This window comes from Helianthus annuus, chromosome 16, assembly GCF_002127325.2.
Source record: "Helianthus annuus cultivar XRQ/B chromosome 16, HanXRQr2.0-SUNRISE, whole genome shotgun sequence".
NCBI classification, from domain to species: Eukaryota; Viridiplantae; Streptophyta; class Magnoliopsida; order Asterales; family Asteraceae; genus Helianthus; species Helianthus annuus.
Window position 1 is genome coordinate 75,885,478 of NC_035448.2, and position 26,303 is coordinate 75,911,780.

Sequence of the window (26,303 nt, forward strand, 5' to 3'; positions counted from 1 at the left end):
TGAGATGCATAGTCTGAGTTTTGTAGATGAACATGGTCCGAATTTCATATGTGAAACATGATGTCCGAACTTTTGTTAATCAAGTAAAATCCGACTTTTATGATGATGTATGTGATCCGAGTTTTATGCTTGTTGCCTAGTCCGACTTTTGAATGAATATAAAGGTCCGAACTTTCGCAATATTGTGTAAGGTCCGAATTTTGTAAGTGGAAAGCATAGTCCGAATTTTTAAGATATATGCATATGGTCCGAATTTTGACAAGGTGATGTATAGTCCGAACTTGTAAAGGGGTCTTAGTCCGATTTTTATTGTGGGGAGACTTGGTCTGACTTTATGATGTATATATATTGGTCCGAATTTTAGATAAGAAGGATGTTGGTCCGAGTTTCATGGGGTGTTCGGGTCAGAGCTTTATGTTGTGGTAGGGTCCGACTTTTATTGATGATATATAGTCTGACTTTTGATTTCCTATATAGTCTGACTTTTGATTGTGTAATGTGTAGCCCGACCTTTATTGATGATGTTAGGTCCGACCTCTAATTGAAGCATGATCTGAGTTTCTGTTAATTCAGTTAAGCATGTCAGCTCTGTTAAGTTAAGTTGATTAATTCTGTTAATCAATTAACTCTGTTAACTCTATTTATTCAGTTAGCTTGTTAGTTATGTTAGATGCTAACTCTGTTAAGTGTGCTATTGGATGATTATAATGGAATAAACTGCAATAGAGAACGATGTGGTACATGAATGGCATGAAATTGATTAACTGCTTATGCGGTACATGGGGTTAACTGCCAAGCACTTTGTGACATAGTTGCATGTGAAATTTGACCAACATGAACTGACTGTGTGTAAATGCATTACCCTAGGCCTTGACTGACTGACTGATTACTTTCAAGCACATAGTTAGCATACCGAGCAAACCAAGGTGAGTTCACACTCTTACCAAGGCATGGGATTCCCGGGGTTGGGAATGGGATTGAAGGGATAGATTTGTACTTACACTGTTACTAGACTATCTACCATCATCCTCGGATGCGCAGGATACATACGTAAAACCTACGTATACTTGTACACATCACTGTCCTCAGGTTGCGAAAGACACTTACGTAAAACCTACGTAAACTTATACTCACTACTGCCTCGGGTTGTGTCAGGCACTTACGTAAAACCTACGTAAATCCTCGCGTACCACTGTCCTCGGTTTGTGAAGGACACTTACGTAAAGCCTACGTAAACCTTGTACGTACTACTGTTCTCGGGTTAAGAAGAACACTTATGGTTACAAATAGTCTAGTGTATATGCAACTATGGGAAGCCCCCACCAATAGAACATACTATCGGCCCAGTAGAGCCACACGTTACAAACGAACTTACTATTACGAACTTACTTTCTATGAACTCGCTCAACTAGTTGTTGACTTTCTGTTACATGCCTTGCAGGTCGTTAGGTATACATGGAGCTTGCACTGGGAGGCGCGGTCATTGTGGACAAGGATCGTGAATGCTTTAGTTAAACATTATGACATTACATACTTTATTTATGTTGGGCTTTTACTCATATGCTTCCGCTAAACATTGATATTGCACTTATGTTTTTAAACACCTTTCATATTGGTTTGGTTGAATTACAAACACTTTTATTTAATACTTGTATGTTCAATATGATTGGTGGCTTGATCCTGGTCAGTCACGCTCCCAAGCGGTGATACTCCGCATGTGGATTTTGGGGGTGTGACAGATTGGTATCAGAGCCATTGGTTATAGAGAACTCGGTTTTAATAAGGGGAAACGTTTTAATTAAAACCAGACTATAACCAGTACAGTGCTCAACGATCCACAACGACGCCTCGCTCCACGTGCAAGACTCAACATCCTAGGTAATAAGGTTTATGTTTATTGCCTACATGCTAGAATTACATAGAACTTTGCTCGTGGTATGCTTAGATTACATTGCCTACTATTTGTTATTGCTTGATAACACTTGTGTGTGCTTACTCTCTTCTGTCATCGCACTATTCGCGAACCTCTCTCACATTTGTTATATTTGCTATGAAGATCATGGCCGGACGTATTAACTTGACTCAAGCCCAGTTGACGGCTCTTATCAACGAACAAGTTGCTGCGGCACTTGCAGCTGCACAAGCAGGTAGTATACCTGCAGTTGTGACTCACACTAGGATCTTTAGATCCTACACTCCTAAACCAACTCTTGTGCTTAACCTTGTCATGTTCTTATATACACAACAGGTCAACACGCTCAGCCACCTGTTTGCACTTTCAAGAATTTCATGGACTGTCATCCAAGCACGTTCAGTGGCACGGATGGAGCAGTGGGACTCCTCCATTGGTTTAAAAAGCTCGAGTCTGTGTTTGAAATGTGTGAATGCCCTAAGGCACGCAGGGTGAAGTACGCCACTGGCACATTGGAAGGAATCGCGCTGACTTGGTGGAATGCGCAAGTCCAACTTTTGGGATTGGCGGCTGCTAACGCCACTCCCTGGAATGATTTCAAGGAGCTGATTAAACGGGAATACTGCACACGCGATGACATCCACAAGTTAGAAGTGGAGTTCTTTCATTTGAAGATGACTGGGTCGGAAATTGAGGCATATACTAAAAGGTCAAACGAGCTGGCCGTTCTGTGTCTAACTATGGTGGACCCTCCTATCAAACACATTGAGTTGTATCTCAAGGGGTTGGCACCAGAAATTCAAAGCCACGTGACATCGGCCAACCTTGCTAACATCCAGGATATTCAGCGCCTTGCTCATCGCCTCACGGATCAGGCAGTGGAACAAGACAGGCTGCCTAAGCGCATCAGCGCTACTGCTACCATTACCACTTCTGCTACTCCTGCTACCCCCAGTGACAACAAGAGAAAATGGGAGGGGGATTCCAGCAAAGGTTCAGCTTCAGTTCAGTCTCAGGTTCAGCAGAGAAAGACTGACAACCATCAGAGCCCTGGTCAGCAATCTTCAGGCAATCACAGACAGGGTGGATATCGAGGGAACCTCCCAAGATGTAACAATTGTAACAGACACCACAGTGGCCAGTGTAACAAGGGACGTTGCCAGAGGTGTCTCAAGATGGGTCATGAGGCCAAGGATTGTAGGAGCCCGCGGCCTGCGAATCAGAATCAGCAACAGCAGCAAACACCACAGAATCAGCAACAGGGCAACAGGGGATGTTTCCATTGTGGCGCTGAAGGTCACTTCAAAAGACACTGCCCTCAGTTAAACCGAAACCAGAACAACAACAACAACAATAATCAAGGTAACAGAAATAACAACGGTGGGAACAACAGCGGCAACGAAGCTAGAGGACGTGCATTTATGCTGGGGCAGGGTGATGCCAGAAATGATCCCAACGTAGTTATGGGTAAGTTTCTTCTTGACGACTTTTATGTTACTGTATTGTTTGATTCGGGTGCGGATACAAGTTATGTGTCTTTGAAAGTCAGCCAAATGTTAAAACGTGCACCAACTCTATTAAACACCAAACATGTCATAGAGTTAGCTAACGGTAAAAGTCTAGAAGCCACACACATAGTTCAGGGTTGTAATCTTATCCTTGCTGGTTAGACTTTCTCTATCGACCTCATTCCTATAGTTCTGGGTAGTTTTGACATCGTCATTGGTATAGATTGGTTATCCAAGCAGCAAGCAGAGATCCTATGTAAGGAGAAGATCATTCGTATTCCTCGTTCTGGTAAAGAACCTCTCGAAGTTCAAGACGACAAGAGTGGTGCTGTGGTTGGCATCATCTCCTTCCTGAAGGCTCAGAAATGTTTGCGAAAGGGGCATACTGCCATTTTGGCACTAGTTACTGATGCATCAACGAAAGAGAAAAGAATAGAGGATATCCCAATTGTACGCGATTTTCCTCAAGTGTTTCCTGAAGATTTACCTGGTCTACCACCTCATCGCCAGGTCGAATTCCAGATTAAACTAGCTCCTGGAGCAGCACCAATAGCCCGCGCACCGTATCGATTAGCTCCAACCGAACTGGAAGAACTATCAAAGCAACTACAAGGGCTCTTGGATAAGGGCTTTATTCGTCCTAGCTCTTCGCCTTGGGGAGCTCCAGTATTATTTGTGAAAAAGAAGGACGGTACTTTCAGGATGTGCATAGATTACCGTGAACTGAACAAGGTCACAGTGAAGAACCGCTATCCTCTGCCACGTATTGATGACTTATTCGACCAGTTGAAAGGGTCGAGTTACTACTCCAAGATAGACTTGAGGTCAGGTTACCATCAGCTGAGAGTCCGGGATGAGGACGTCTCTAAGACAGCATTCAGAACTCGCTACGGCCACTACGAGTTTCTAGTAATGCCATTCGGGCTAACGAACGCGCCTGCAGTCTTTATGGACCTTATGAATAGGGTGTGCAAACCCTATCTAGATAAGTTGTGATTGTTTTCATTGACGACATCATGATCTATTCCAAGAGTCAGGAGGAACACGAGCAGCACTTACGACTTATCTTGGAACTGCTTCGAAAGGAACAACTGTACGCTAAGTTTTCAAAATGCGACTTCTGGCTTCGTGAAGTTCACTTTTTGGGCCATGTGGTAAACAAGGATGGGATTCATGTTGATCCATCCAAGGTAGATTCGATCAGGAGCTGGCCTGCACCGCGTACACCAACGGAAATACGCCAATTCTTGGGTTTGGCGGGTTACTACAGACGATTCATTAAAGACTTCTCAAAGATTGCGCAACCGCTTACATTGCTGACACAGAAAGGTGTTACCTATCGTTGGGGTAATACACAAGAAACGGCTTTTCAGTACCTAAAGGATAGGCTATGCAGCGCACCTATTCTCTCGTTGCCAGAGGGCACAGATGATTTTGTGGTCTATTGCGACGCGTCGATTCAAGGTCTTGGTTGTGTATTGATGCAAAGGGATAAAGTCATTGCCTACGCTTCGCGGCAACTTAAAGTTCATGAACGGAACTATACGACGCACGATTTAGAGCTGGGAGCTGTTGTTTTCGCGCTTAAGATATGGCGACACTAGCTGTACGGTACCAAGTGCACTATTTACACCGATCATAGGAGTCTCGAGCATATCTTCAAGCAGAAGGAATTGAACATGCGTTAACGACGATGGGTCGAGCTGCTGAACGATTACGAATGTGCCATCAAGTACCATCCAGGCAAAGCCAATGTTGTGGCTGACGCTCTCAGTCGAAAAGATACTTTACCTAGGCGCGTGCGAGCACTGCAGCTTACTATTCAGTCTAATCTTCCTGCACAGATACGAGATGCTCAGGTAGAAGCATTGAAACCAGAAAACGTAAGGGCTGAAGCCTTACGTGGCTCAAGGCAACGATTAGAACAGAAGGAAGACGGCGCCTACTACGTAACGGGGCATATTTGGGTCCCACTATATGGCGGTTTACGAGAACTTGTAATGGACGAAGCACATAAGTCTCGCTACTCGGTACATCCAGGTTCGGACAAAATGTACCACGATCTTAGAACTACGTACTGGTGGCCTAGCATGAAGGCCCACATAGCAACTTACGTCGGCAAGTGTTTGACCTGTGCGAGGGTCAAGACGGAGTACCAGAAACCCTCAGGATTACTTCAGCAACCCAAGATACCGCAGTGGAAATGGGAGGAAATTTCCATGGATTTTGTTACTGGCCTGCCTAGATCCCAACATGGGAATGATACTATTTGGGTGATCGTGGATCGACTCACGAAGTCTGCTCACTTCTTGGCTATCAAAGAAACTGACAAGTTCTCTACCTTAGCAGACGTCTACTTGAAAGAAGTTGTTTCGAGGCACGGAGTGCCAACCTGCATTATTTTGGATCGGGATGCACGATTCACTTCAGAACTATGGCAAGCAATGCACAAATCTTTTGGCTCTCGGTTAGACATGAGCACAGCTTACCACCCTCAGACAAATGGGCAGTCTGAGCGCACTATCCAGACTCTAGAAGACATGCTTTGGGCGTGTGTTATCGATTTCGGCAACAGCTGGGAAAAACATCTCCCGTTAGTGGAGTTTTCGTACAATAACAGTTACCACACCAGCATTCAGGACGCTCCATTCGAGGCATTGTACGGACGTAAATGCCGGTCACCTCTTTGTTGGGCAGAGGTGGGGGATAGTCAGATCACAGGTCCAGAAATGGTAGTTGATGCTACTGAACGAATTGCACAGATACGACAACGCATGGCGGCAGCTCGTGACCGTCAGAAAAGTTACGCTGATAAGCGCAGGAAGCCACCCGAGTTTCAAGTTGGGGATCGAGTGCTACTCAAAGTCTCACCCTGGAAGGGTGTGGTTCGTTTTGGTAAACGGGGCAAGCTCAATCCGCGGTACGTTGGACCGTTCGAGATCATTGAAAGAATAGGCAAAATGGCCTACAAACTGAATCTACCAGCTGAACTCGGTGCAGTTCACAATGTTTTCCACGTGTCGAATCTGAAGAAGTGTCTGTCAGATGAGACCCTCATAGTTCCTTTGAAGGAACTCACTATCGACGAGCGGTTGCAGTTCGTCGAGGAACCAGTTGAAATCACGGACCGGGATGTTAAGGTCCTCAAAAACACCAGAATACCTCTTGTTCGAGTTCGTTGGAACTCCCGTCGTAGCCCAGAGTTCACCTGGGAACGAGAAGACCAAATGAAACTCAAGTATCCCCAGTTATTCGAAAACCGTGCAACCACTACTGAGGCTGAAGCTACTACAGAATTTTGGGACGAAATTCCAAATCAACGGGGGGATGATGTGACACCCCAGGAAAACCAGTAAACGATGCAACTCAACTAGCTTCCTCAGTAACCACATGCTAAATTTCGGGACGATATTTCTTTCAAGTTGGGGATAATGTGACAACTCGAGTTTCTGAGATTCCACTTTCGCATTTATTGCACGTTCACTGTTTGTTTAGTTGTTTACTTGCACAATTGGTTTGCTTTGTAACTGTATACGTTTTGGTTCGATAAAGTGTATTGTGATTGTGCATGGTTATGTGTTATTTACGAAAGATTTGACAAATACATGAACTTGGTGATGAAACTGTAGATTATATTGTGATGGTTGTGTTTTATGTAAAAGATGATACTTAGGGGTGAGTAGAGTAGTTAGTGAAATCTTAATCACCCTTAACCCAAACCTCCCTCACAATCATCTCACAATCATCATACGTACCTTCAACATTCCTCTACAATTCTCTCTACAATCATCTTCTTGGCACAAGCTCTTCATCACTTTTGATCTCCCTCTTCATCTAGAATCAATCTAAGGTAAACGTTCAATGATTTCATGTTGTTAATCTTTTATTATGTGATTCATACAAAACCCTAGTTCTACATGTAATGGTTCTGTGTTTATTGATCAATTCTGATTATTGTGAAAGGGTTATGATTAGTTGTGTAATCATTTGCCTGATGTTAAGATGCATGATATGTTAGAACTATTGATTGTTAATTGGATTACAGCACTGGCCAATGTATGAAATTAGGGTTTCTTGATCGAAGAACGTAACTGTTACATTGAACTTGAATACTCGCATGATTTTAGTCCAGAGAATTGTGTCAGGGTTTTGTGAAGTCATAAAGTCCGAATTTTATTTGAGATGCATAGTCTGAGTTTTGTAGATGAACATGGTCCGAATTTCATATGTGAAACATGATGTCCGAACTTTTGTTAATCAAGTAAAATCCGACTTTTATGATGATGTATGTGATCCGAGTTTTATGCTTGTTGCCTAGTCCGACTTTTGAATGAATATAAAGTTCCAAAGTTTCGCAAAATTCTGTAAGGTCCGAATTTTGTAAGTGGAAAGCATAGTCCGAATTTTTACGATATATGCATATGGTCCGAATTTTGACAAGGTGATGTATAGTCCGAACTTGTAAAGGGGTCTTAGTCCGAGTTTTATTGTGGGGAGACTTGGTCCGACTTTATGATGTGTATATATTGGTCCGAATTTTAGATAAGAAGGATGTTGGTCCGAGTTTCATGGGGTGTTTGGGTCCGAGCTTTATGTTGTGGTAGGGTCCGACTTTTATTGATGATATATAGTCTGACTTTTGATTTCCTATATAGTCCGACTTTTGATTGTGTAATGTGTAGCCCGACCTTTATTGATGATGTTAGGTCCGACCTCTAATTGAAGCATGATCCGAGTTTCTGTTAATTCAGTTAAGCATGTCAGCTCTGTTAAGTTAAGTTGATTAATTCTGTTAATCAATTAACTCTGTTAACTCTATTTATTCAGTTAGCTTGTTAGTTCTGTTAGATGCTAACTCTGTTAAGTGTGCTATTGGATGATTATAATGGAATAAACTGCAATAGAGAACGATGTGGTACATGAATGGCATGAAATTGATTAACTGCTTATGCGGTACATGGGGTTAACTGCCAAGCACTTTGTGACATAGTTGCATGTGAAATTTGACCAACATGAACTGACTGTGTGTAAATGCATTACCCTAGGCCTTGATTGACTGACTGATTACTTTCGAGCACATAGTTAGCATACCGAGCAAACCAAGGTGAGTTCACACTCTTACCAAGGCATGGGATTCCCGGGGTTGGGAATGGGATTGAAGGGATAGATTTGTACTTACACTGTTACTAGACTATCTACCACCGTCCTCGGATGCGCATGATACATACGTAAAACCTACGTATACTTGTACACATCACTGTCCTCAGGTTGCGAAGGACACTTACGTAAAACCTACGTAAACTTATACTCACTACTGCCTCGGGTTGTGTCAGGCACTTACGTAAAACCTACGTAAATCCTCGCGTACCACTGTCCTCGGTTTGTGAAGGACACTTACGTAAAGCCTACGTAAACCTTGTACGTACTACTGTTCTCGGGTTAAGAAGAACACTTATGGTTACAAATAGTCTAGTGTATATGCAACTATGGGAAGCCCCCACCAATAGAACATACTATCGGCCCAGTAGAGCCACACGTTACAAACGAACTTACTATTACGAACTTACTTTCTGTGAACTCGCTCAACTAGTTGTTGACTTTCTGTTACATGCCTTGCAGGTCGTTAAGTATACATGGAGCTTGCACTGGGAGGCGCAGTCATTGTGGACAAGGATCGTGAATGCTTTAGTTAAGCATTATGACATTACATACTTTATTTATGTTGGGCTTTTACTCATATGCTTCCGCTAAACATTGATATTGCACTTATGTTTTTAAACACCTTTCATTTTGGTTTGGTTGAATTACAAACACTTTTATTTAATACTTATATGTTTAATATGATTGGTGGCTTGATCCTGGTCAGTCACGCTCCCAAGCGGTGATACTCCGCAAGTGGATTTTGGGGGTGTGACATAAACCCTTCAGGTAATTTTTCATCGTCTTGATCAATCACACATGCTTTACCATCAGCTGGTAAATATTTATCCCAGTTGAATCCTGTTGATGGATTCTTTTCATTTTGATTCACCACACAAGCTCTCTTTGAAGAATCTTCAATCACATTTCTTCCATGTGCTGTTTGTGCCTGATGCTGAGTTGGTTGTTGAGCAACTTGATGATAGATGGCCTTCCGGTAATAATCATTGTTGTTATTGAATGGATTTTGAGCTCCACTTACTTCACGATTGGTGCATTCTCTCTTGAAATGACCTTTTTCCCTGCAACGAAAACAAGTGACTTTAGATTTATCAAAACCCAAAGTAGAAATATTAGCCTCACGGAGATCATCTCTTCCTGTGATCTGCTTGAATTTCTCAGCTCTCGTCAACACACTAGCCAAACACCATTTTATATCCATTAGCTCCATCTCCTCAGTATCGATCTGATCGTAATCCTCCTTAGTCAGCATTGGATTCCCGATCCGACCTGCAACAAAACTACCATAAGATTCTAAAACAGTTCCCAACAAAGACATATGGCTCTTTGCAATTTCTTCTGTATAATCTTGATCATCTTCAAGATTTAAAACAATGTTGCACTGAAGTTTCTTCCCATTTTTCTTTGTTGAAATGTTTGGATCAAAAGACGGATATGATGAGAAACTCGTTTTGCTGCTTGATCCTGTTGAAGAACTTCCGGATGAATTCTTGGCATTGAAAGCAGTTTCCACTTTTAGAGAAAAATTTGTTGATTTGTCATTCAACCCTGCTTTGTAATAAAGCCCAATGTCTTGTTCACCATCGAAGTCTTTCATCCTGGAGATCTTTCTCTGTTCCATCTCCTGAGCCTCAATCTTTTCAATAAATTTGCTAAGTGTCAGATTGCTGAACCCTTTCTTGTTCCTTAGCATCATGAGATATGTGCCCTAAGTCTCGTGTGGCAATGCATCAACTAGCTTTTCTATCAGCTCTTCATTATCTTTTTCGATGCTTAACCTCCTCATGTTGGCTAAAAGATTGCAGTATCTTTCAATAATCTGCTTTGTGCTCTCATTTTTCAACCCTCGAAACAAATCAAACTCTTTCTTTAAAAGTGATTTCTTGTTCTTGATCATTTCCTGACTACCAACAAACTTTGATCTTAATGCTTTCCAAATCGAATAAGAACTTCCGTTATGTTGCAATAAGACCATGATGTCTTCTTTCACAGCTTGTTGTAGCAGACTCAACATCATTTTCTCATTTTTGTATTTCCTTTTATCTTCAGCAACCATATCCTTGATAGCAATCACCTCTTCATCGTCATTTGTCGGTCTCACATACTTCGTCTCAACATTCCCAAGTATCCAATAATTTGCCTGTACCCAGTTCTCAAAACGTCCTTCCCAACCCTTATACACTTCGATGTTCATGAGTTTGGGAGGTTTTTTCATCGTCTCCGTTTCGTTTTTCAACATAGTGTTCTGTGCAAGAGTGATCGGGGTAACTGGGGTAGCGAACGCGTTATAAAATTCTTCGTCCATGGTTCAGATTTCAAGAAATTCACAAACTGTCTGTTCAAGCGAAGTATCAATTCTCAACCAAAACTCCTTTTCAAGCGATATCACTGATTCAAGCAGAATCAGTCAACAAAGTTCAAGCGGAAACATGGTTTGAAGCGGAATTAGAAATGTATCTTCAACCGGGATCACCAAATACTTTGGAGCGGAATCACTTAACAATTTGGAGCGGAATCACACTGAACTTCCAAGCGGATCTTGATTTCAAGCGAAATCAAAATACAATCTCAAGCGGAAACACAGTTCTGAGCGGAATTAAGACCAATCTTCAAGCGGAATCACTGTGACGTCATCATTCAATCGAACACTTTCAAGCGGAATTATAAAAATGACCAGTTTTAGTTTGAATTTTAGCCTGAAACTTTTAAGGATATATTAAATCATGATTACGCGTGTACAGTGAAATTTTGAGCCAATTTTAACCGTGAAATGATGTTCAATTTGAAAAGAAGGTGTAGAAAAACAGAAAACGCAGCTGAATTGGTATGAACTCTTCCTCCTGAGCTCTGATACCACTTGTAGGATCGTTTTCGGACCCAAACGAGTCGATCAGAAGAGTTTTGCTCAGTTTGAACGGCGGAAACAGACAAACTGAGGTCAATTCAGCAATGTATACACTTTAAACTGTCGATTTAATTGATTAGAATGACTTTTACAGCGTGACGACACTTCGGCAGCACTTCGTTGCAAACCGGAACACTTCTTACTGATTTCGCTTGGGAGGGCCTATATATAGGCTCCTGATTCCGCTTGAACATTATATGTTCAGTTCAAGCGGAATTACAACATTAACTTCAAGCGAAATCATTACTTGACACTCAAGCGGAATTAGAATGATGTGATTTTGCTTGAACATGACATAATGTCATTTCAAGCGGAATCAGCTCTAAACTCCACTATCTCGTTTTTCGAGCCCTGATCTATCTAACTCTATACAAGACTCGACACAAGACGAATACGACAGACGGATGCACCAACAGTTGACGAACGATGATGAATAGTAACTTTATTTTTATAATAATATATAGCTTTTTATTATTTTATTATTTAATATATTATAATAGTTTATTATTATTTTAACTTTTAATAACATATTTTTAATTTTTTTTTATTTTTTTAAAAAAATATATATTTCCTTTAGCATTTTTTAATAATTGCTTTTTTTTTTCTTTTTTTAAAACATATATTAATTTATTGATTAATTTGATACCTCTTTGATAATTACGTTATAACTTTTTTCTAAAACCTTAAGTACGTAGTTCTCCTTAATTTTTTCTGTGACATTCTATTATAAATTTTGTTAAAAACGAAGTTGTACTGAAAATAAAGTATTTATTTGGTATCATAAAATGGTACGCTGATAAACTAAATCGTTCTAATGTTTTGGCTTTCTAAACAAAATGCTTTATTTTCAAATAACGTTTGTTTTACATTACATTATTATCTAGTCGATTTCCCCGCAACGCGCGATTTCAAAAAAACTAGTTTTATTTAACAGTAACATAAAACAATTCAAAATCAGAAATAATAATAGGGATTTAGCAAAAGATATATAAAATGTTGAGATTACAATGGAGCCTCTAGAGGTTCAAATCATACCATGCAGCCTAATAGATGATTTGATTGTGTCAAAATAGTAATCACCTTATACTGGACTTTGATTAAAAACAGAAACTAAAATATTAAAAATCAAAATCCTAATAGAATATTTGGTTGCAGCGAAATAGTAGATACTAGTATTAAGTCCCTGCATTGCAACGGTTGTCATAAAACTGTGTTAATTAATAGCAACATTGTCAGCAACCACCAACACCGGAAAAGCTCATAAAAACAAAATAAATAAAAACGGGAAAAAATAACGCCAAACGAAAAGCAGACGTAAAATCTTTGAATCACGCACGCTCGTTGCTGAGAAATTAAATCGAAACGTAAAACATAGAAAAAAAATAACTAAGTCCATCTAGAACCCGCGTGTTGGACGAACTTGTCAAATGCAAAAAAATAGATATGACGCGACGGGCCAGTCAAACGGGAAAAATATACGGAAAAATGTTGAACCCCACACGCATGTTGCGGTGCGTTAACTAACAAAATTTAGAACGAAACGAAAAACTTGAGAAAAATGAAAAGTATGATGGACCAAAATTGAAAATAAAAAAGATTTGGGATCAAAATGCAAAAGATGAAAAACTTTCGGTTAAAAGTAAAAAACAAAGGGTCTAAATTGCAAAATTGAAGTTATTTATTAATTTTAGATAAAGATAATGATAAAAATAAGTGATATTTATGTATTTGTTATTAATTAATATTAATAATAAAAGAAATTTAATAAACAAATATAAATAAAATTTATGAGGTTGAAGGAGAGAATGCCATGTGATATTATTTGAAGTCTTTTATTATAAGTTAGATAGATGTATCTGCATGCAAATTAAAATAATAGGAGTGAATACAATTCCGAAAAATATTAAGAAAAATAGAAATACGAGAGTATTATGAAAGTTTTATCACACAACCGGAAAGAGAAACAAAATACCCCATAATTTGGACCTCATCCATAAAATGGTGAGTTGGGCTAGGTGCCTAGAGCTATATTCGAATCCGGAGCCTTGATACCTATCTGAATCTGGCTATTTTTCTGAAACAGAAACAAGGAGAAAACGAAATAAGGAATTGTTGCATATAGACGTGGACAAACCAGTTGATTTCAATAACCCGTTTAGTTAACCAGTTATGCTATGCCGGTTGATTTGACTTTTTGACTTTAACCGTATAATGCTTTAACTGTTTATTACTTTAACCAATTCTTTTTTTAACTGGGCTCGTTAATTATTTTAACCGGTTATTTTTGGTTAATAACCGGTTTTTTTTTGCCTTTTCATTTAATTTTTCGGTTAACTGGTCTACCGGTTAAAAAACCAGTTAATAACCGGTTTCTATACTAAGTATTTATAACCAGTTACTAACCGGCGGTTAAAATTAACCACTAACCAGTTAATGTTATACCAGTTAATACCCAATTTCAATTAATAACCGGTTACATTTAGTAACCGGTTTTTTTTTTGCCCACCTCTAGTTGTATGTAGTGTTTTGCCGTATTGTATATTTTTGAATTGAATATTTGGTGTGTGTTTGGATTGTAAATTTTAATGGAATTGAAATATGAATTAGATTTCTAACTAGTTGGTTCGTTTTTTTATGGAATTCGAATTATAATGATAACATATTTGTTTGAGAAGAAATTCAAATGAATTTAATCAAATTCTTTGATGTAAAAGAACTTAACATTCTTTTTTAGAGTATGAAGGAATTCAAACAAATGATCTGGAATTTCCTGAGTATTATTTCATTGTCGCATTTGCTACCATAATCGTCATCGTAAATCTTAATCCTACCCTACTTAACCCGCTTGTGGCACATAGCCAGTTAGCCACCACTATAGTAGGAACCACCTCCTCTCACCCATCCCCACCGCAACCACCGCCTTACCTCCATCCCCACGGAACCACCAACCCCTACCATCAACACCACCATAACCACCATTATTGCAACCATCTCCACTTACATCGTCATGCTGACAACTCCATTTTGCTGCTATCCATTACCCCCTTTAATTGTCATCTCTATCATCTCGGCTATCACCGCTGTGATCACAACCACTACCCTACCCCCACCTTTGTTGCCACCGCCATCAATACGGCTATGGTGTGGAGTGAGGGTGGCAATGCATGTAGTTGTGCACGGTGGTAGCGGTTGTTGGAGCAATCAGATCAAAAACAACAAACGAACATCGGATATTGTGAGAAAACACCCATGACTCTTTTCCGTTTTATTAAAATCAAACCACCACAAAATTACAAGACTCGTAAACCCCTATTTATACTAAACATAACTTGATCACCAAGCTAACATATGTATCCCAAATAAACCATGATAATTAAATAATAACTCTAATACACATAATCCCAAAAATTAAGTAACTAGATAAACATTAATTAAAATCCCTAAATAATCAAGATTAATCCAATATTCTCCCGTTAATCTTGATGTGGTCTGTAATATACGAAACTTTCAAACCTAATGAAATAAATGTCATAAGTAATGCGACATATTATTATGTCGGATATTCAACGTCAAGAACGTGGTCAACCTTTAAACCACAATTAATTGGAGTATAATAATAGTAATAATAATAATAATAATAACAATAATAATAATAATAATAATAATAATAATAAAAATAGTAGTAGTAGTTAAGATTGTTGTGTCCATATATGTTCCTACGAAGGATGAAAATAAATAATCATATGAATTATTATAGCACTTTCTAATCATAATTGTAGTAGATATTATAGGAACCAGCAAACAAAAAAAAAATAATAAATAAATAATAGTGAAACCGAAATATGAGAAAAAAAAAATAATAATAATCATAACAATAAAATAACACTATGCCAATCACAATTCAATATGTGTATCTACCTCATATCTGTGCCTTGGAAACAAAGATAACAAAAAAAAAAAAAATATTATTTAAATGAGTTAAATATGGTGTAAATTATTATACAGCAAAACATCTTTCAAAAATTAAAAATCATTTCCATATCACTGACAATATTGTCGTGGCTTTCCTTCCTAACATTTCTATTACATAAATCATGGGATTTCGAATCCCTTTAAACGACCAGCTCAAAAATTAAATATATTAGTCGATCTCGATAATTCTTTCCAAACCTTCTTTCCTCCCTCTCGTTCTACCTTCCATCCACAGCTATAGTACCGACGAAATCGCCTCCGCCACCCACAAGTTTGAACCTAACTCACCGGTCCGTTTCGCCTACAATCCGTCTAGTTGGAGCCGCAGCAGAACTACCGACCCCCAATCTGAACCGAACAAACTTGCTGGTCCCGCCTGCGGTTCGTGTGATTGAACGCTACAAAAGACGGCAGAGCACCGCTACCACGTTGATCGGTCGTGCGGTAAGCTTCCTCTTTCAGTCGACAATCTCTTGTATAGTAGCTATATAATTTCGACCCACCTACGTTTAAATAACTAGATTCTGGTCACCGTCTCAGTTGTACACTCGGAAGTCTAATATCTTCGATCCATCACCATACCCATCGACTAGTGGTGATATAAAGATCTGTGGCGAACCTGTATTGCACCACGCCAGTCGTCTTTGCTCTTCGACATAAGGTATCAGCACTAACCTGTTGGTGAAAACATTATATGAAAACGAAACTAGTGAATAAAATAGTGGCACTATGAACACACAAAATTTATTTCGCATAAATAAACTTAGTTTCCTTCAAGTTGACAGAAGTGAGCCTTTGTGATCGTTTACATGCTCATTTTTTTTAGCCTACATTGTGGAGATTTCATGAGATTGACACAAAGAAAACGAAAATGTAACTCTAAATTTATATTAAAGGTTTCATTTACCAACGACCACCATCAGTTCTTAACATAACTCTCCTAAAATGATCTACATTCTTTTTATGATATAACAGTGTTTCAAAAGTGAAGTCCAAACTCAATATATTTACACAAAGCCAATAAAGTTTAGCATTAAGGAATTGATTATGGGGTCATGCATGGTTTCTTGCTGTCAACTTGAATAAACTTATGCACATAGGATAAAATAATAATATAATCATTTAATTTTAAAAGTTGTTTCTAGTGATAAGGAAGACAAGAGAAATAGATCCATGAATTATGTTTTAATATCCTCAGACTAGTGGGAACGGAAGAAAAAAAAAATCCATTCAGTGGGTTCACAAATTAAATAAATGTAAAATTTAGTAACCAATCTAATTTAAAACATGATTAATATGTAGGACTTTGTCTCAAGTGAGGACTTGTTGCGTCTACGTGTTTACGTTAAAGCTAAGGTACGGATTTTGTGGTGTCTTGACCTTAGCATAATTGTTTTAATTCATGATATCGTATTTGTTCGTATTCGTTCGTGATTGCTACTTGAACCATTGAGTTTTCTACATTCTCTAATTACCGTTACATACATCGTATCGAGTTATTGTCCTTGCCACGCATGCGATAAGTTACCCATTTATACTCATTGTCGCATGTTCCTATGACTTTTATTATTTATTATTTATCTTTGGCTAGATGTGATATAGCCTTAGTGTATCGTTAGTGTATCTGCCTTGACTTGAGTGAATCGTTTTATTTGACCTCAATACCCGAGCATATCCACCTATGGGGACATAGGGCGTCATCATAGGCACAGTTGACGTGCACCATCCGTGGCGGTGCGAAAGGCCCACGGCGTCTCTATATTGTATTGTGTGCTAAGCGATTGCACTTATTGATTATTGAGAGGCGTATGGATCGATCCTAGGAGTGTAAGTGTAAGTGTTAGTGGTAGTGGGATAGGTGTGAGTGCCCACATCCCCTCTACATAATGGTGCATTGGAACTGCAGCTAATGTACAAAGTGCTAGTGTTTATTGTTAGTGGCTCACATGGGTATTTCTAATATACCTTTATTGTATTTCATCAGTGATCATTCAGCGTATGGTATTGGTTTCATCGTTAAAGTGTTTAGTGTATTTGCTTCTATCATTTATGTGTTAGTGCTATTGTTTCTCCGTTACTGGGCAATTTTTGGCTCAACCGTTTCTTTTTGTTGTTTTCTTTTATTATGTCTTAAACAGGTACTCAGGGAAATCGGGGAAATGTGTGAAGAGTGATAATAAAAAGCTAGAGTTGGAACAAGGAGTTTAATAAACCTTATATTCAATAAATTTAGACACTTATGTTTTTCTGTTGAGACCGTTACGCCATTTTGGGGATTTTTGTTTTTAAACCTATGGAATTTATGTTTTAATTAAGTTATTAATTGTCTCTGATTACCGAATTGTGTAACACGTCAGCCCTAATCGGGTCGGGGTGTTACAGTTATGGTATCAGAGCTTAGGCTCTATCCTGTAGAAAACTTTAACTAAATAATTAAGACATGTGAGGATTGGGTAGACATTGGGTTAGGTATTTCGTTATGCGATAAGTCCTTATTATTTGTTTTATCTAAATTCTTATTGTGTTTTTAGATGCCTCCTCGTCGTGAGACACGCAACTCTGGTCGTCGTAATGGTGGTGGACCAAATGAGCCTGATCCAACCATCGTAGCTGCTATCACTCAGGCTTTTACTGCTATGTTGCCTGCACTTGTTCAGGCCGTACGTGGTCCTGATCCGAATCCTAATCCAAACCCTAACCCCAATCCTAATCCAAACCCAAACCCAAACAGTGCAATTGGGGATTGGCTAGACAAGTTCATAAAACAGAAACCGAGATCTTTCACAAAGGCAACCACTCCAATTGTAGCAAGGGATTGGATTGCTCATATCGAGAAAATATTTCGGGCGTTAGGAGTTGGTGATGAATTTAAATCGAGATTAGCATCGTATAAACTAGAAGAAGATGCGCAAACTTGGTGGGAAGGGGTATTGGAGGAAAGAGGAGGAGACCCATTTGTGGAGAATTTACCTTGGGCAGATTTTCGTACTATTTTCTTCGAGAAATATTTTAACAGCGTGGATAAGAGTTCGTACACACGAGAGTATCACAATATCCGTCAGAGGAATGACGAACCACTTTCTGACTTCACTGATCGGTTTTATCGACTAGTTGGATTTCTTGGGTCAGCTGCTGGAACACCAGAGGAACAAGCAGAGAAATATCAATGGGCAGTTTGTGATCGGATTCGTAGAGCAATCATCCAGTCAACGTTCCCCACTGTTGCAGAGGCCGCTAAGGCTGCCAAAAAGGTTGATATGGAGAACAAAGAATTTTTGGGTGGTTCCAATAATAGTAGGAAGAGAAACAGAGACGAATACCGCAGTTCGTTCACTAGTGAGTCGTCTCAAGCGCCTACTCGAAATAATCAAAACAATATGGGGAATAGGTCATCGGGAAGGAATAATAGACCATGGCAGGGAAGGGGCCAAAATCAGGGTCAGACCAAACCCTACCAGCCACCAACCCAAGCTCAACCCGTAAACCAAAAAGGTAACCAGAACCCTACCCAGCCTCTAGTGTGTAACCATTGCAACAAGCGTCACCCGGTCATCTGTCGTCGACTTACTGGGGCTTGCCTTAAGTGTGGAGATATGGGGCATAAGATTAATGAGTGCCCAAAGGCTGGTAACCGACCAACTGATGCCACTAGGGGAGCTACTGTGCCACCTACTACTGGAGGGCGTGTTTTCTCATTGACTGCAGGGGAAGCTGCTAATGCTCCAGGTACCATCTCCGACAAATGTTCCTTTTTGTATTATTATTTTGCTTGCTTAGTTGTTTATGGCTTTCATACAATCATTTGTGTCTTATTGTTTATCGATTCACTAGGTACTGTTTCGGGTAGTATTTATTTGGGTGAGCGTGACTTGTATGTGTTATTTGATACTGGGGCAACCCACTCGATAGTCTCACAACTAATTGCCCGACATCTTAAAATTTCGCCTTCTCTATTGGATCAAGCTTTAGTCATTTCTACACCAATGGGAAATTCTTCGGTTATTACTCACATCTATAAAGATTGCCCGCTTGTGATCGGAAATGTTATTCGTATAGCGAATCTTTATCCCATGCAAATGGGAGATTTTGATGTCATACTAGGCATGGATTGGTTATCCACGCATCGCGCTACCATCGATTGTCACTCCAAACGAGTCATTTTTGGTGATATTCTGAATCCTGAATGTATTTATCAAGGATCTCAACCTCGAAAATCCATTAAAATCATCTCTGCTCTTAAAGCTCAAAAACTTATATCCCATGGATGCGAGGGATTCTTAGCTTCTATTAAAGATACCTCAGTGGATACACCACGTGTCGAAGACGTTCCTATTGTTCGAGACTTCTCTGACGTCTTTCCAGAAGAATTGCCAGGGATACCACCTGAACGTGAAGTAGAGTTCACTATTGATTTGATTCCCGGATCTGAACCTATTTCTAAAGCACCCTATCGTATGGCCCCATTGGAGTTGAAGGAATTGAAAGAGCAGCTGCAAGAACTTTTGGAACTTGGATTCATTAGACCTAGTGTTTCACCTTGGGGAGCACCGGTTTTGTTTGTGAAGAAGAAAGATGGTAGCATGCGTTTATGCATCGACTACCGGGAGTTGAATAAGATCACTATTCGTAATCGCTACCCCTTACCGCGTATTGATGACCTTTTTGACCAACTCCAAGGAGCGAAGTTTTTCTCAAAGATTGATCTCAGATCAGGGTACCATCAGTTGAGGGTCAGAGATCAAGATGTCCATAAGACAGCATTTCGTACCCGGTATGGTCACTATGAGTTTCTAGTCATGCCTTTTGGTTTGACAAATGCTCCTGCTGTTTTCATGGATCTTATGAACCGAATATTTCATGAGTACTTGGATCGATTCGTGATCGTATTCATCGATGACATCTTGGTGTTTTCTAAAAGTAGAGGAGAGCATGAGGACCATCTTCGCACTGTTCTAGGAACTTTACGCCAGGAGAAGTTATACGCAAAATTTTCTAAGTGCGACTTTTGGCTTGAAAAAGTGGCGTTTCTAGGCCACATTGTATCAGCGGAAGGTATCACAATGGATCCATCAAAAGTGGAAGCTATCACTAAATGGCCCAGACCAACTTCAGTTACCGAAGTTCGAAGTTTTCTTGGTCTAGCGGGTTATTATCGACGTTTCGTAGAAGGATTTTCTATTTTGGCCTTACCTCTCACTCAACTCTTGAGGAAAGGGGTAAAATTTACTTGGAACGATGATCGAGAAAAGAGTTTTGAGGCATTGAAGCAGAAGCTAGTATCCGCTCCTATCCTTACTCTACCTTCTGGCACAGGCGGATTCGATATATACAGTGATGCATCAAAGAAAGGGCTTGGTTGTGTTCTCATGCAGCATGGAAAGGTTATTGCTTATGCCTCGCGTCAGCTTAAACCCTACGAGGTGAATTATCCCACGCATGATCTAGAGTTAGCGGCAGTTGTTTTTGCACTTAAGATTTGGAGGCATTATTTGTATGGGGAGACATGTAACATATTCACCGACCATAAGAGCCTCAAGTATATTTTCACTCAGAAGGAGCTTAACATGAGGCAGAGGAGATGGTTAGAGCTACTCAAGGATTATGATGCCAACATTCAGTACCACCCTGGTAAAGCAAATGTTGTTGCAGATGCACTGAGTAGGAAAAATTCTGGGGGTTTGGCATGCTTGACTGTGCAACCTCAAATTCAATCAGACCTGAGACGCATGGATATTGGTATACAAGTTGGTGAGTCTGGTGGTTATTTGGCTAGACTGAAAATCGAACCGAACCTTATCACTCAGATAAAGGAAGCTCAAAAAGAAGATGGTGAGCTTTGGGCGGTCTTACAAAATTTGGGAGTAGGAAAACAATCTGAATTTCGAGTGGATGAACATGGAACAATATGGTGTGGGAAGCGTTTATGTGTGCCAGATGATTCCGCTCTTCGTGAATCATTACTGACTGAGGCACATAGTTCACCTTATTCTATACACCCTGGATCCACAAAGATGTATAGGGATTTGAGGCAACATTTTTGGTGGAGTGGTATGAAAGAAGATGTAGCTAGACATGTGAGCCAGTGTTTGATTTGTCAACAAGTGAAGATTGAACATCAACGGGCTAGTGGATTATTACAGCCTTTAGATATTCCCGTCTGGAAGTGGGATGATATTTCTATGGACTTTGTAACTGGTCTACCAAGAACCCGTATGAAGAACGATGCTATTTGGGTTGTGGTAGATAGACTTACAAAATCTGCTCATTTCTTACCCATTCAAAAAGGGTACTTGGTGAGTAAGCTATCAGAGATATTCCTTCGTGAGATTGTTCGATTGCATGGTACTCCATCTTCTATAGTGTGTGATAGAGATCCCCGTTTCACATCACGGTTCTGGAAGGGTTTCCAAAATGCTTGGGATACGAAGATAAGATTTAGCACTGCTTTCCATCCTCAAACTGATGGACAGTCTGAACGTACTATTCAGACTCTGGAGGATATGCTTAGATCGTGTGCACTTGAGTGGACGGGAAACTGGGATGAATACTTGTGCTTGGTGGAGTTTGCCTACAACAATAGTTGGCAAGCTAGTATTGATATGGCACCTTTTGAATTGTTATACGGGCGTAAATGTCGAGCTCCCACATGTTGGGACGAGGTCGGAGAAAAGATGATTGAGGGTCCTGAACTGGTGCATATCACGAACGAAAAGGTTGCTATTGCTCGTGAGAAACTTAAGGAAGCCCAGAGTAGACAAAAGAGTTATGCTGATCGCCACCGACGAGTTTTGGAATTTAATGTAGGTGAAAAAGTATTCTTAAAAGTCTCACCATGCAGAGGTGTCCGACGTTTTGGTATAAAAGGAAAATTGAGTCCTCGCTTTATCGGACCATTTGAAATTTTGGAACGAGTTGGCGAAGTTTCTTATCGGTTAGCTCTACCGCCACAACTGTCGCACGTGCATAATGTGTTCCATATTTCACTGTTGCGCGGGTATAATTATCATCCACTTCATGTTGTGAACTATTCTCTACACGAGATTCGAGAGGACTTATCATACGAAGAGGAACCAGAGGCTATCTTGGACCGACAAGAACGCGTGATGCGTAAGAAATCTTTTCCATTCGTCAAAATATTGTGGAAAAATCACCCAGAACGTGAAGCCACTTGGGAATCGGAGGAAGCGATCCGTTCTCAATACCCATATCTATTCGAAACCTAAGGTTAGTATTCCTAATGGTTAAATTTTCGTACTCACTTGTGTGTCTCTTCGACTCTTTTTCTAATTGTGTGTGCAACTTCGTTATCGTTAATCGTATCCTTAACCAGTGACATGAATAGTATACCATATTCGTAATCGCAAATTTCGTGGACGAAATTATTTTAAGGGGTAGCGAGTTGAAATACCCGTACTGTATAGTGTCATATAATGTTTATTTCGAGGACGAAATTTCTTTTAAGTGGGGTAGAATTGTAATATACGAAACTTTCAAACCTAATGAAATAAATGTCATAAGTAATGCGACATATTATTATGTCGGATATTCAACGTCAAGAACGTGGTCAACCTTTAAACCACAATTAATTGGAGTATAATAATAGTAATAATAATAATAATAATAACAATAATAATAATAATAATAATAATAAAAATAGTAGTAGTAGTTAAGATTGTTGTGTCCATATATGTTCCTACGAAGGATGAAAATAAATAATCATATGAATTATTATAGCACTTTCTAATCATAATTGTAGTAGATATTATAGGAACCAGCAAACAAAAAAAAAATAATAAATAAATAATAGTGAAACCGAAATATGAGAAAAAAAAATAATAATAATCATAACAATAAAATAACACTATGCCAATCACAATTCAATATGTGTATCTACCTCATATCTGTGCCTTGGAAACAAAGATAACAAAAAAAAAAAAATATTATTTAAATGAGTTAAATATGGTGTAAATTATTATACAGCAAAACATCTTTCAAAAATTAAAAATCATTTCCATATCACTGACAATATTGTCGTGGCTTTCCTTCCTAACATTTCTATTACATAAATCATGGGATTTCGAATCCCTTTAAACGACCAGCTCAAAAATTAAATATATTAGTCGATCTCGATAATTCTTTCCAAACCTTCTTTCCTCCCTCTCGTTCTACCTTCCATCCACAGCTATAGTACCGACGAAATCGCCTCCGCCACCCACAAGTTTGAACCTAACTCACCGGTCCGTTTCGCCTACAATCCGTCTAGTTGGAGCCGCAGCAGAACTACCGACCCCCAATCTGAACCGAACAAACTTGCTGGTCCCGCCTGCGGTTCGTGTGATTGAACGCTACAAAAGACGGCAGAGCACCGCTACCACGTTGATCGGTCGTGCGGTAAGCTTCCTCTTTCAGTCGACAATCTCTTGTATAGTAGCTATATAATTTCGACCCACCTACGTTTAAATAACTAGATTCTGGTCACCGTCTCAGTTGTACACTCGGAAGTCTAATATCTTCGATCCATCACCATACCCATCGACTAGTGGTGATATAAAGATCTGTGGCGAACCTGTATTGCACCACGCCAGTCGTCTTTGCTCTTCGACATAAGGTATCAGCACTAACCTGTTGGTGAAAACATTATATGAAAACGAAACTAGTGAATAAAATAGTGGCACTATGAACACACAAAATTTATTTCGCATAAATAAACTTAGTTTCCTTCAAGTTGACAGAAGTGAGCCTTTGTGATCGTTTACATGCTCATTTTTTTTAGCCTACATTGTGGAGATTTCATGAGATTGACACAAAGAAAACGAAAATGTAACTCTAAATTTATATTAAAGGTTTCATTTACCAACGACCACCATCAGTTCTTAACATAACTCTCCTAAAATGATCTACATTCTTTTTATGATATAACAGTGTTTCAAAAGTGAAGTCCAAACTCAATATATTTACACAAAGCCAATAAAGTTTAGCATTAAGGAATTGATTATGGGGTCATGCATGGTTTCTTGCTGTCAACTTGAATAAACTTATGCACATAGGATAAAATAATAATATAATCATTTAATTTTAAAAGTTGTTTCTAGTGATAAGGAAGACAAGAGAAATAGATCCATGAATTATGTTTTAATATCCTCAGACTAGTGGGAACGGAAGAAAAAAAAATCCATTCAGTGGGTTCACAAATTAAATAAATGTAAAATTTAGTAACCAATCTAATTTAAAACATGATTAATATGTAGGACTTTGTCTCAAGTGAGGACTTGTTGCGTCTACGTGTTTACGTTAAAGCTAAGGTACGGATTTTGTGGTGTCTTGACCTTAGCATAATTGTTTTAATTCATGATATCGTATTTGTTCGTATTCGTTCGTGATTGCTACTTGAACCATTGAGTTTTCTACATTCTCTAATTACCGTTACATACATCGTATCGAGTTATTGTCCTTGCCACGCATGCGATAAGTTACCCATTTATACTCATTGTCGCATGTTCCTATGACTTTTATTATTTATTATTTATCTTTGGCTAGATGTGATATAGCCTTAGTGTATCGTTAGTGTATCTGCCTTGACTTGAGTGAATCGTTTTATTTGACCTCAATACCCGAGCATATCCACCTATGGGGACATAGGGCGTCATCATAGGCACAGTTGACGTGCACCATCCGTGGCGGTGCGAAAGGCCCACGGCGTCTCTATATTGTATTGTGTGCTAAGCGATTGCACTTATTGATTATTGAGAGGCGTATGGATCGATCCTAGGAGTGTAAGTGTAAGTGTTAGTGGTAGTGGGATAGGTGTGAGTGCCCACATCCCCTCTACATAATGGTGCATTGGAACTGCAGCTAATGTACAAAGTGCTAGTGTTTATTGTTAGTGGCTCACATGGGTATTTCTAATATACCTTTATTGTATTTCATCAGTGATCATTCAGCGTATGGTATTGGTTTCATCGTTAAAGTGTTTAGTGTATTTGCTTCTATCATTTATGTGTTAGTGCTATTGTTTCTCCGTTACTGGGCAATTTTTGGCTCAACCGTTTCTTTTTGTTGTTTTCTTTTATTATGTCTTAAACAGGTACTCAGGGAAATCGGGGAAATGTGTGAAGAGTGATAATAAAAAGCTAGAGTTGGAACAAGGAGTTTAATAAACCTTATATTCAATAAATTTAGACACTTATGTTTTTCTGTTGAGACCGTTACGCCATTTTGGGGATTTTTGTTTTTAAACCTATGGAATTTATGTTTTAATTAAGTTATTAATTGTCTCTGATTACCGAATTGTGTAACACGTCAGCCCTAATCGGGTCGGGGTGTTACATGGTCTCTCCAAAATCCATGATTCCATGTATTACTTGTCGTTGATCCACCAACACGTTCACTATACTTGAGTTCTTGCACCCACCAACAAGAGTCATTCTTTCCCTTTCATTCCCTCTCGGCAACCTTGCTTATTCCTTCCTCTCGATCACATTAGTCTTGATCATCATCACGATAATCACTATCATGATCTTCATCGCATTTATTCATATCACGCCTTTTTTGCCGTCTGCTCGGATTCGTATCACACGATCCTCAATCCTGTTTCACACAAGTTCGCTTTCACAGCCTTTTGACACTTCTCAACTTACAATGGCAGTCCGATAACAACATAAATCCTTTTGATTTTATTCCACATACTTGCACTTTGTTCTTTCTTTCACTTCTCGTCTTATTTTTTTGCTCCCCTATGTTTCTCGTGCCAAGCGTATGCAATATACTTTCTTTTTCACAGTTTAGATTAGTGGCAGAACTAGATGACAAATTTAGGGTATCCCAATTTTTTTTTATCATACATTCA

The 26,303-nt window shown here is 39.2% G+C and overlaps 1 protein-coding gene across 1 annotated transcript; it reads left to right on the forward strand.

Annotated features, from left to right (window-relative positions):
- The first annotated feature begins 17,403 nt into the window (after positions 1-17,403).
- On the forward strand, positions 17,404-20,390 carry LOC110919389. Its single transcript, XM_022163660.1, has 4 exons — positions 17,404-17,510; positions 17,596-17,659; positions 17,989-20,007; positions 20,379-20,390. Exons 1-4 carry the CDS (start codon positions 17,404-17,406, stop codon positions 20,388-20,390), a joined length of 2,202 nt encoding a protein of 733 aa, XP_022019352.1.
- Positions 20,391-26,303: the final 5,913 nt, after the last annotated feature.

Excerpts from the sequence above, each read along its gene's own strand:
- LOC110919389 (XM_022163660.1), top strand. The coding sequence starts at position 17,404 with ATGGGTATTTCTAATATACCTTTATTGTATTTCATCAGTGATCATTCA. Across the intron at positions 17,511-17,595 it reads TTTGCTTCTATCATTTATGT|GTACTCAGGGAAATCGGGGA; the intron begins GTTAGTGCTATT and ends TGTCTTAAACAG. Across the intron at positions 17,660-17,988 it reads AGCTAGAGTTGGAACAAGGA|ATGCCTCCTCGTCGTGAGAC; the intron begins GTTTAATAAACC and ends TTGTGTTTTTAG.